The sequence below is a fragment of the Panulirus ornatus genome, chromosome 16, assembly GCF_036320965.1.
Source record: "Panulirus ornatus isolate Po-2019 chromosome 16, ASM3632096v1, whole genome shotgun sequence".
NCBI lineage: Eukaryota > Metazoa > Arthropoda > Malacostraca > Decapoda > Palinuridae > Panulirus > Panulirus ornatus.
In genome coordinates, this window is record NC_092239.1 from 34,545,678 (window position 1) to 34,558,992 (window position 13,315).

Below are 13,315 nucleotides of genomic sequence, written 5' to 3' on the forward strand. Positions count from 1 at the left end.
ACACTGTCCTTCAGCAGATAACCTCGTCATGAACCATCAAGTCTCTTGTTATCTGTCCTTCCCCTACACTGTCCTTAAGCAGATAACCTCGTCATGAACCATCAGGTCTCCTGTTATCTGTCCTTCCCCTACACTGTCCTTAAGCAGATAACCTCGTCATGAACCATCAGGTCTCCTGTTATCTGTCCTTCCCATACACTGTCCTCCAGCAGATAACTTCGTCATGGACCATGATGTCTCCTTTCATCTGTCCTTCTCGCGTCTAGCCACACTACACGTGTGGGTCGTAATGACCCTATGCGAGATGGCATCACGAATGCATCTTCCACATCAAACAGCGCGACACAGAGACGACCCTGGTAACATGTAGCGCGTCGCGTAGGAAGGGTGTTCATTGTGAGTACAGCATGAGGACTCTGAATTGTGAGAAGAATGTTCAATGTTTCATTTCATTTCATTATTTTCCCAAACTCCTACGATTTTATCCTTGTAAAATGATACTAGGCAGATGTGTGTGTGTAGACGTTACCTCTAAATTAGATTTCAAACATTGAAAAGATAATCTACATTACCACTCATGTACAGAATTCAGAAGATTTACAAACTACCAAATAAATCAGTGTGTCATCAAGAGCTTCTGAAACACGACAAAGACATACACTTTAGCTCAGAAGAAAATGGGAGACAGTCCCCATATGACAGACTGTGTGTGTGTGTGTGTGTGTGTGTGTGTGTGTGTGTGTGTGTGTGTGACGAGCTGCGGGAGGTGGAGGCGGGGGTTTGTGGTTGGTGGTGGTGGAGGGGTTGTGGTAGGGGGTTGTGATGGGGGTAAGATGGGATGAAATTAATACAGCTGCAGGAGAGAGAGAGAGAGAGAGAGAGAGAGAGAGAGAGAGAGAGAGAGAGAGAGAGAGAGAGAGAGAGAGAGAGAGAGAGAGAGAGAGAGAGAGAGAGAGAGAGAGAGAGAGAGAAACAGAGAGAGAGAGAGAGAGAGAGAAACACAGAGAGAGAGAGAGAGAGAGAGAGAGAGAGAGAGAGAGAGAGAGAGAGAGAGAGAGAGAGAGAGAGAGAGAGAGGGTGATTACACTGGCTCCAAACACCAAGTGGAGGGGTATGTCAACTCGCCCCAGAGTATGCGGGAGCATACCCCTACATACCACAAGCCCACTGAGAACTAAGCGTAGGAGCATACACGGGCCTTCTTCAATGGCATACCGCACGAGATATATACAAATGGAGAGCACATCACCAAACATACCCCGGAGCATACTGGCCCTCTTGGGGCATACCACAAATACCTCCTTCCCACACAAGGGGCGACCCAACGCCCAAGCCCTCCATGACATACAACAGCAAATGTATGAGCCAGGGGAGTTACTGGGACGGACACACACACACACGGGGTGGTGGGAGCGGGTGTGCACAGAGTGTGAAAGTCATCAGGGGGGGAGTGGGAGGCTGAAGAGATGACTATCACAAAGTGACACATGTGACGTCCTCTCTCCCTCGCCCTGTGTGGCCACCACCTCTCCCTCTCTCTCTCTCTGGTGTGAGCGCTACGCGCTAGCCCTGCCTCTGGGGCCTAACCTTAATGTCATATATAACAACTGGAGCTCCACGGAACCCTCTGATGTCATACAGCTATTACGACTAAAAAAAAACAACCTTTTGACAAAAATACCACCCACGAGACAGCTGCAGAAAATATAATCACATAGTAAATGAGGCGAAGTATGTACATGAATTAGCGAAACAGAAACTAACGTGTGGACGTTTAAACAGTAAAACCCACGACTGGTTCCACGTGACAAGTGGGGTGCCACAGGGACCTGGCCTTTGCCCCTTCCTATCAATCAATAACATAAAAGAGCCTAAGAAAGGGGGTTCCCGAAGCTAAAAGGTCAAAATTTGTACACGCACAACTGGAGACTTAAGACCTTTAAATGAGCAAGACTGTAAAATAAAATCCAAAAGAGATCTTCGACTGTGGCCAGAATAATGGAATATCAAATCAAACGCGGACATGCGTGAAGTTATTCACTTTGGGAAATTATAATGAAAACCAAAATGCTCGGGAATCAAGTCTGTAAAAGAAAATGAGTACAAGAATCTCGGAAGTCATTACCAGTAACAGTCTTGAATTACACTAAGCCAATGTTTAGCCTAATTCAGACTGAACAGACAGCATCAAAGTTCACAGAAAGCTGCTTCTTACAGCGACGAACCTTTGCCAGAAACACCCCCACAAAACTGTATAGGAAAATCGGAAAGATCACATGTTATATCTCACTGTTCAGTTCTGTTCTCCTAAATGTGAAAAGAACGAGATAAAAAGAACACGTACAAAAAAAGGGGGGGGGGCGACAACACTAATTTCAGCTCTTGAGAAACCGACCATAGCATGAAAGATGAAGATGATAAAAATCTCTTTTCTCCTGAGAGGCAGAGACTGCCAGAGGAGAGAGAGAGAGAGAGAGAGAGAGAGAGAGAGAGAGAGAGAGAGAGAGAGAGAGAGAGAGAGAGAGAGAGAGAGAGAGAGAGAGAGGCGAATGTTTCGACTTGGTACAAGATTTCAAGATTCTGAATAAATCTCGGCAGCGTAAATCATGGAAGACCTACTTGAAATAAAGAGACAAAACCACTTACCGCTTTTACTCAAGAGACAACCACTTACCGCTTTTATTCAAGGGAGACAGGATGGAGTCTACGATGCTCGTGCAAAGAAGAAAATTAATACTTTCCAAAACTGACCGGACCAATGCCTCACTCGTCTGAGGTTTTAATTTCACAAAAAATTACAGAGATAGAAATACATAAACTGACGTTCAATTTCACTTCCAGGTAAGGTGGAATGGCTATTCGACCACCAGCTCTCAAGGACGACCACCATTTCCGTGCGACTCTAGGACGACCACCATTTCCGTCGAGCGACCCTAGGACGACCATCAGTTCCGTTCGACCCTAGGACGACCGCTAGTTCCTTACGACCCCGGGACGACCACTAGTCCCAAACCATCACCACAAACAACCATTACAAGGGCCTTGTTAGCCCTCCCATGCAACCTGCTTACACCAACAGGGTGGCAGTACTAACCTGGTGCAGGACGGAGAGCTGTGGGTGCAGGCGCGGGTGCTGGGTGTAGTGTGGCCCCTGGGGCGCGTGGTGCGGGCCCCCGGGGTACATGGGGGCACTCACGCCAGCCCCTACGAAGGAGGAGAAGACCGAGGGCCCGGGAGGGACCCCCGGAACACTGCCTGACCCGCCAGACATGACCTGCGGGAGGAGGAAGAGGTCAAAGGTCAGGACCCTGTGAAGTGGACTGTCATTGTGGAGCCAGGAAACCACTGGCTAAAGTCTCTCTCTCTCTCTCTCTCTCTCTCTCTCTCTCTCTCTCTCTCTCTCTCTCTCTCTCTCACACACACTTGGGCTTCTGTGGTGCTGTGGTTAGCGTTGCTGACCATAATTCACCCACGGGCCCGCCCAGGTTTAGAATCCTAGGTGCGGCAGTCGGCCCACAGCCAATCTCAACTGTTCATCCTCCCCTTGGGGCTGATCAGTAAAAGGGGTACCTAGCTTAGGCTGGTGTGTGTGTGTGTGTGTGTGTGTGTGTGTGTGTGTGTACACTTCAGAGTAAGGCTATGTAACATATACAAGGCTTAGAGACGGGGCAACACGAGTGTACTACACTCGCCCCCTTGCAACACAAACAATAATTTCACACGCACGCACAAACACAAATACAATTAGGCTTTCAATAAAATCAAATTAGTGAACGTATAACATGTACATATTCGGCGTCCGTACCCTATATAAGGCAACGCCAATGGCCCGCAGGTCAAGAGAACAAAACTGTTGTGATAACTTCGTTCGCCAACACCCCCGCGCAGCGGCTGGGAGTGTGACGCGTCTGTCTGTCATGGCGTAGAGGGAGGGTTGTTTATTGTAGCCCCGATGGCCGGGGGAGAGGATGACGACGACGACTCCCGCCGCCGGCGGCTGAAGACTGCCGCAGCAGGAGGAAAGTCACCGCAGGGTCAGGTTCTTCACCCAAAGTCAAACCGGCGGTGGCTCCTAGTGAGGGGGGGGGGGGGAGGTCCGTAGGACGGGCTGCTCCGTCCCCCCCCATTCACGGCTTCGGTTGCCAGTGGCGTGATGTCACAACCTCCCAAACTACGGAGGCGCCTGGCCTGGCCTCGCTGGCCAATCACGTCGAGGAAGGATATGCCCCGGTCACGTGAATCGACAACAAAACATATCATCGAGTCTTGCTAATGACGTGATCGGCGTTGGCCAATGAAGTGCCGGCGGTACTATAAACCATTCCAAGGAGACTACCGATCCCTGCTACAGAAACGACGCCAACCCACAGTCACGCCCGCCACTCGTGGAGCACCTATCGTACACGAGTTCTCTCAGCTGTTACATTTACATGTCTGCTCAAGACCTCGCAGGTGCAAAGAAATGATAAATGTTTATTGATGGTTTCAAGTACCACTCAAACGTAAATCAATTTATCAACATTTCCATGACTATCAAATTTTTTTTCTTACTTTCGGTATCAATGGATCTAGGTCCCCATCTTAAATCATTACAAAAGTTATTTATCTATTTATCTATCATTCATCTATTTTTATTTTATTCTATCTCATTTTATCATTTTTTTCGGGGGGGGGGGGGGGTGGTTTCTGATGTCAACCTCTTTAGCGCGTCTGTGCGATCCCCGGGGTGAACTGGCCTCCTATTTGCCTCAGGTCAAAGGTCATCACACCGCCGTGTTCAAGGGTCGTAGAGTCGTGGTTTCAAGGGAGCGACGCCGTGCTCAAGGGTCTCCCTGTCGTGTCTGTGGGTCGTACAGTCGTGCTGAGGTCAATCATACATCACTAACATATGGGGAAAAAAAATACAAAGTTCATTTGCATATATTCACTTGCAAAATATCTCATACATTAAACTAGAATATACTGACGTACCGATATACCACCCCACCAACACAACATACCGTCCAGTCGATGATTAGAACATAGTATGTGCGCAAATATCATCCTGATCCGCTGCTATATAAACCCCCCTTTCTCTCTCTCTCTCTCCCTCACCCCCTATAGGAAGGTAGGAGTCCACCAACTCCTCCCATTAACTATTCAATCCCACCCATTACCACCACCATCCCTCCACTCCTCCTCCTCCTCCTCCTCCCCCTACTTTTCCACATCATGCAGTCGACTCGTATTTCTCAATTATACTTAAAAGAGCGGAATGGCGCTACTCCATCCTGCACGAGTGGAAAGGGAAAGAATGAAAGGGGAGGGGGGGGGGGGGCCCTCCCGCCCGCCATTTTACACCGGTACAGGAAACGGACGATAATAATGCAGGATATTACGATGATGATGACAGCAGCCGCCCAGGCCCAGGAAAATGATGATGACAGATGAACGCATGATGATAGTGGCGCTCCCGGTCAAGATAATAGGATACATGAGATAATGGTGCTGATGGTGACGAGGATGGGTGTGTGTGTGGGGGGGTGGTGACACACACACACACACAAACACACACACACACACACATACACGTTGGTACATATCCTGAAAAGATCTATGGCCAAACACATTCATAACAAAAGCATTTCACCTCGAAAAACAAAAGAAAAAAATATATATACATCAAACAGGGATTTTGATGACTTAAGTAAGTTCGTGTCTTCATTTCAAAACCTCAAAAAAAAAAAGTCTTTGAAACGTTAAAGAGAAACTATATACCATTTTCTTTTCGACCATTTGAACTACTTCACTTCCTTGAGTAAAGACGGGACGACCCTCGAGCACGACGGTACTACCACTGGGTGATTTTTAGACCCAAAGGTCGTGCCATCCTCCTGATAGGGTCGTAACGTCGTTCTCAAGCATCAATTTGCTTGTTCAAGAATTCAACATTTTCCACTTCAAATGGAGAATGTGGGCTAAAATATCCCTTGTGCCACGATCGCTACCAAATGGGTCAGACACATGTCAAAAGCACAAATCTAAAATCCTACAGACTTGTCTGTCTGGGCCTCTGAAAACTTACCTCAATTGAATATATCCTACTTGGAATTGCGACTTCACTTATCCTAACTTAAAGTATAAATGGCCCAGCGCAGTATAGGCTATCCTAAACGCATGATAGCCCAGTGCATTATACCTAAACCTCGCCCAAACACACACATCCCCTTAGCCACTGTACCTGAGCTAGAACGTAACTTTCCTAACCTGGCAAAACTAACTATCCATACCTAAAACAATATCATGAACCAAGACACCCTAACTTAGAAAGAACGACCCATCACTAACTTCAGCCTCCCTAACTTGACTTGGCAAAAGGGATCCTCCTCTTAACCTAACCTATCTAAGCGACACTCCTCTAACCCAAGCCGCCTTAACCTAACCTACCTAGTGAACACACACTCCCGGGGCTAAGATGACCTAGCCCCTATCCCCCTAACTAGGGTAAACCTCCCATCACATAACCTCCTAGCCTAACTTACACAACCCTAACAAAAGGTAGCCATGTATACGAGCTTCACAAGTTTAAAATAAATAAATAAATAAATATATTAAAAAAATGCCGATTATACGATCACTCTGGATAATGCAAAGCAACGCTGTACAGAGCAGCTCACCTCTCCCCCCGCCACCACCACCCCTCGAACAAAAACTGGTTGCAACTGACAGGTGATGCCCTGAATACAAAAATAATCGAACATGCGCAGGATCCAATATAAGCCTGGTGTTTATTGTACACTTGTCGTTATATGGAAGTGGCCGCTAATGCTAGTTTTACCGTGGCGGTTACCGTCATATGAACACATTCAAACGAAGCCAAACAATCTCGCGGTCATGTAGTTCAACATTCAGTTTTCCCGCCGCTTGGCACGTCTACTCGACTCCTGTGCTATGGACGAAAAGTTAAAATATTCAGACCACTACAATATTCTGGTGGACGAAAAGTTGAAATATTCAGACGACTACAATATTCTGGTGGACGAAAAGTTGTAATCCTGAGACGACTACAATATTCTGGTGTATGAAAGATTTTTTCCCTTTTTTTCACCTGGGAAAATATGAGGTGCAGCACTACTGGTCTGGGAAAGCTATACCCGTGAAAAGATTTTGTTCCATTGATCTTTCCTGAAGGATATATATATATATATATATATATATATATATATATATATATATATATATATATATATATATATATATTCTTTTTACCTGCGAAAGACTATTATTTCTGAAAGCACAACATGCACAAGTCTTACACACACTAAGTTTTTTAGAAGCATCCCTATAATACAGCAGGGGTTTTTACAGTTCCATATACTATTCATGTAGAAAAAAAAAACCCGCAAATGTAAATTATGTAAAAATTTCAACTGGGACTCCTTTTCCACAAGCGCGGCTTCAAATGACGCCCAGGGGATTTTCAAGATGGCTACTGAGTGTCCATGTTTTAATTCCCTCCGGTTACCTCTTGATCCTCAGCGTTGCCGGGAATTTCTAACATCACATGAGCTGGGGAATCAGGCGATGCAAGAACTCATGGAAGCCTCCGTAAGTATCCCTCCCATCACAAGGTAAATTACAGGTACGTGTTTTGGCTGGCCCACCAGTTGGGTCTGGCTGGCTAGGGGGGCCGGGGTGGGGTTTGGTTAGGTAAGGTTAGTTGGTTGGGCTGTTATATCCCTCTGTCCACTACTGTATTTTACTTTTGTCCTTCGCATTTCGTTACTTATCAGGAGGAAGTTCATTTGTACCGATCTCAGTTTAGGTTTGCTGGTTTCCCTTTCATAAGAACATGAGTTGCAATAGAGACTCGTCAGAAAAGTTCGATAAAAAAAGCAGTCATCTTTTTCCGAGATGCAACTCCTGCTAGACTAATTCATATTTTCTTATGAGGATTAAATACACCCTTCTCAAGCAGAACTGAAATACGTAAGGATCTCCACGACAGCAATAACCTTTTTTTCTTTTAAACATGTCGCTGTTTCATATATCTATCAATCTGTCCATCTATCAACCTAAGTATTTGTATGTTCTATGAAAGTGGGCGCTCATATGCACTATGTTCATGTGTGTGTGTGTATAATACACACACACACACACACACATATATATATATATATATATATATATATATATATATATATATATATATATATATATATAATAAAAAAATGCATGAGCATGATGTATGTCTGCAAACACGAAGAAAAACAGAAGCCAAACATTATCTGGCAAGAGGACCAGAGCAGCGGCAATGGCGCAGCGGTTTACAGAATACATTATAGGACTAGTACCAACTCGTTCTCAAGAGAAGGAAAAAAAAAAAACAAAAATGAGGTTAGTGACTTACAATGGCTTCTGGCGAATGACGGTCAAACGAATTATTCTATTAAAACCTGCTACAGGAATTACATGCACACATGCAACCCCTCTGCAGGAAATGATAGCGTTTAAGAAGCTGGTGTGAGGAGTGTAAGGAGCCGACAGCGGAGACCAGTGACACGAGAGAGCAAGTCTTGGCCAGAGGTAATAAAGTTTACAGCAAGAAATCTGGTGATGATATCAAGTCTAGTTCTTACTTGCAACCATCCAGATTCCAGATTCTCCAGAGCATTATTTTCTTCTCGTTACAGCTTAAAAGCTTCTAATTAACAGGCGGTTTGAGATTATCCGTCTGCAATGATTTATTTTACTGTACCTTTTAAAATATAATGGGAGCCATCAATCCGTTCCATAATGGTTAAACAATAGATAAATGACAAATATAAAAGCATGCGTGGTATGGCACGCGTCATTATATTCAGCGAGTCGGGTAGCAATGTCAGTCATGTCCGATGTCTCGCTCTTGACTCCGGCCTTGGTTTCATGTCACTTACTCTCCCGCCGACTGGCGACTTAATCTTATGACTCACTACTCACCCGTGCCCTTAAATATGAACGGCGAAACGTTCGCTTTTAGAAAATCCGTCGCGAAAGTGGAATACGACTTTTAATGTGAAGAGAAGTTAGGGAATCTTGGTTCAGATCACGACTCTAAAGAACTGACAGGAGTGACGGGGTCTGGCTATGAAAGAAACTGTTGTCGGTTTCTTGTTTTATCTCTTGAGCGGAGCTTGACTGTGTCTGCTGGATATTTTACGACTATAATTTATTCATACCGTGCCTCTTATACCAAAAGTTACTTGCGGAAATTACTTTTACATGGCCTGAAAATAGTTTTATAAGTGACCAGTGGGTGACTGACGGGCGGCACAGCTACAGGAACCAAAACCGCCCCCGGGCAGCAGGCCACCACGGCTGGACTTGCCGGGTCAAGGTACATTATCAAAACCTTCCCTCACTGCCTATCGTTCAGTTTTCACGTCTATTGTTTAATGTTTTCCGTCTAATTCTCCTACAGTGAAATCTATGGCTATCATCGAATATTAACTATAAAATCAGCTTAGCAATTAAAGGTGGAAAATATAAAATAGTATCCCCCTGCGAAAACCTCTATAAAACGCAACCCTCAAATCCATCTAATTCCCATGACTATAAGAGCGAAATTGCGCGCGCATGGAGATAGGAATCACCCGAGAGTCCGGGCTTCAAGAATCCTGTCTCTTCTTCAAATCCCACTAAATTAGACCATGGTGGCCTTGGTGGTGCCCTTTAATTCAGATATTGCATGAGAGCTCGGAGACCCTCGCCTCTGTCATTACAACCAGACAATTTTTCTCAACTCGGCAATATTTTTCTCTTCCATGGCCGCCAGTGAGATCCTCTTCCTTTCCTTATTTATCTTACGGGCTCTCACAAGAACGTTAATGCTACATTTAATCAAGGATTATGTTGGTGTACTTGTGCTGTGGGTGTCTGGTTGGGGTCTGGTTAAGTTTAACTGTTTTTGCCTGCATTTTTACACGCCATAATTCAGGTAAGGTTGGATCACTGTTTTGGGTGCTTGGATCCACTATGGGGCTCAATCTTTTTTTTTTTTTTTCTTACATGGATAATTTTTTTGTTTTATTTGTTTTAGTCATGCCTATAACCGATCTGCGTTTTCTATGCCTGACCATTTTCGGTTTTCTATAAGACGACTGGATTTTTCCAATTGCAGTAAAAAAAAAAAATCCATTTCTGAGACGAAATCTAAAATGGAACTATGACAATTAGGTGATAAAGTGAATGTTTCATCCCTTGAACACAACGGTATACGACCTTTGAACACGACGGTGTTCGACGGTATACGACCCTTGAACATAACGGTATAAGATTCATAAGGACGACGATACCCGACCCTTGAACACGACGGTATACGACCCTTGAACACGACGGCATACGACCCTTGAGCACAACGGTATACGACCCTTGAGCATGACGGTATAAGACCCTTGAGCACGAAGGTATACGACCCTTGAGCACGACGGTATATGTCCCTTGAACACGACGGTATACGACCCTTGAGCACGACGGTATACGACCCTTGAACACAACGGTATACGGCCCTTGAACACAACGGTATACGACCCTTGAACACGTCCTGTATACGACCCTTGAACACGACGGTATACGGCCCATGAACACGACGGTATACGGCCCTTGAACACGACGGTATACGATCCTTGAACACGACCTGTATACGACCCATTAGCGTCAAGTTAAAACCCTTGAACACGATGGCGTGACCCTTGGCTACAATGGCCCATTCCGTCAAGGACAGGTCACAGGTTACATCCCACACAGACATACATGTATCCTGTGCATATATGAGCTATCAACAGCTGTCATGTATGAGGTAATTCACTTCTGTCATGCAGATGGTTCGCCAATTATCATGCAAGTGTTGACCTACTAGCGCCATGCAAATCACCACCTCATCATGGGGGGAAGGGGGTCATTTCTGAGGCTAATCATGCAGATATGCAAGTGGTACAACAATAGCTGTCATGCAAGACTACTCCTCCTGTCATGCAAGGTGGCTCCTCTTGTCATGCAAGTCGTTCACACAGGTATTCCCACAGTGGTTATTGCTGCCTTGTTGCCATGCAAGGGTCTGTTGCCAACTGGAGTCATGCAAGTGGTACACCTACAGGTGTCATGCAAGGCTGGTGTTACTCCTGACATGCAGTTCAGCTATCGTCATGCAAACTGTTCCCAGGCACTTCCACGGCACCAGGGGCAAATAATTTTGTTGCCATGCAGGTGTCTGTTGGCAGCTGGGCTCATGCACACAGCTTCGACAGTCATGCATGTTAACTGGCTAAACCCTTGAGCAGAAGCGACATCCTTGGAGCACGATGGTACGACCCCCTGAGCACGACGGTACGGCACCCAAAGCACGACGGTACGACACCTGAGCACGACGGTACGACACCTGAGCACGACGGTACAGCTCCTGAGCACGACGGTACGACACCTGAGCACGACGGTACAGCTCCTGAGCACGACGGTACAGCTCCTGAGCACGACGGTACGGCCCCCTGAGCACGACGGTACGGCCACCTGAGCACGACGGTGCGACACCCCTGAGCACGACGGTACAGCTCCTGAGCACGACGGTACGACCCGTGAGCACGACGGTAAGACCCCCTGAGCAAGGGTTTAACAACTGTAATGCAAGGGTTAACAACTGTAATGCAAGGGTTTAACAACTGTAATGCCAGGGTTTAACTACAATGCAAGGGTTTAACAACTGTAATGCAAGGGTTTAACTACAATGCAAGGGTTTAAAAACTGTAATGCAAAGGTTTAACAACTGTAATGCAAGGGTTTAACTACAATGCAAGGGTTTAACAACTGCAATGCGAGGGTTTAACAATTGTAATGCAAGGGTTTAACAACTGTAATGCAGGGTTTAACTACAATGCAAGGGTTTAACAATTGTAACGCAAGGTCTAACTGCAAAGCAAGGGTTTTACCAGCCACAAATGCAAGTGTTTCCTGTGTGAAACACTCCCCTACGCCCATCATGGAAAAAGAAATCTTTGTTGCCATGCAAGAATCTAAACCACTGTTATCAGTAGAGAGTTAAGCCAGTAACGCTGCTCAAGTGTTTTAATCTAAGCTGAGAACTGGCTTTCAAGCAGGCTCTCTTCTCATTGAAATCAGACCCATAATTCTCATGTCATGCAAGTGTTCAGCAACTTATGTTATTCAAATTATAACACTTGTTATGTGAAGGTATGATAATGACATATATATATATATGTATGTATATATATATATATATATATATATATATATATATATATATATATATATATATATATATATATATATATATATATATATACGGGAGGACCAGGCTATGTCAGTATATAAAATAAACTGCCTTTTTTCCCCGTAAGAAGCAAGAAAACTGTTACTCTTTTTTTTAAGTACACTTAATAACCACTCCATCATACTTTTCTCCATGCTGTAAAGTGTCCACACACCAGGAACCCCTCCCCTAGTGCAATCTCCCTCCACCCAACCCCACGGGTCTCTCCCTCCACAGTCCTACACACCAGTGAACACAGGCCATCAAACGACAGCATGAAATGCACCTGCAGAACCATCTCACATCCTCCATGTTTCAGTAGGTTGTAGCCAGCAGCCGCCCAGGGAAGGACTACCCTCCTCACGTGAAGACGGATGGGTTGTTCTAATGCATCCAACTTTAACTTCCACTCGCCCAAAATCTTCGAATCTCTCCTCAAGTTCCCATTTCCTGAAGCTCTTTGAATCCCACAGCCTTCTCTCTCTCTCTCTCTCTCTCTCTCTCTCTCTCTCTCTCTCTCTCTCTCTCTCTCTCTCTCTCTCTCTCTCTCTCTCTCTCTCTCTTTCTGATCATCCATCGACAATATCCTTTCCTTTCTTACGAATGTCTGGTCATCATCTCTCTGAGGCTGTGGAGAATCCTGTGTTGTGGCCCCCTGGTACACTGAAACCTTACGACAGGATGGGGTACTAGTCTCTTGTTCTCCAAAGCTTCCTTCTCATCACTTCTCTCCTCTCTAGCTTCCTTTCTGGCCGCTTCACCTCTTTACTGATCACCGATGGAAGAACCTCTCCCGCTTGTTCTATTCAACGATGGTGTTCCTCTGGGTTCTGTCCTATCCCCTACACTCTTCCCTCCTTTTTATCAACATTTTCTCTTTCTTCAACAGATAACTAAACGTGCTCAAACGCTGACGACGAGGCACCACATTCCTCCACTTCCTCAACATCTATTCCATCTTCTCTTGCTCTATCTGTGCCTCCTGTCGACCCAACTGCCCCTGTAATCTAAGCTTTGGACTAAACTTACCCAGCA

The 13,315-nt window shown here is 45.3% G+C and overlaps 1 protein-coding gene across 2 annotated transcripts in view; it reads right to left on the reverse strand.

Moving 5' to 3' along the window:
* The window catches only part of LOC139754238 (uncharacterized), an 88,339-nt gene that overhangs the window by 19,915 nt on the left and 55,109 nt on the right, over positions 1-13,315 (reverse strand). For both annotated transcript variants that reach the window (XM_071671552.1, XM_071671553.1), the window contains one exon: positions 3,095-3,274. In XM_071671552.1, the coding sequence (XP_071527653.1) occupies positions 3,095-3,271 (177 nt within the window). In that variant the 5' untranslated portion in view covers positions 3,272-3,274. The remainder of the gene's footprint in view (positions 1-3,094; positions 3,275-13,315) is intronic.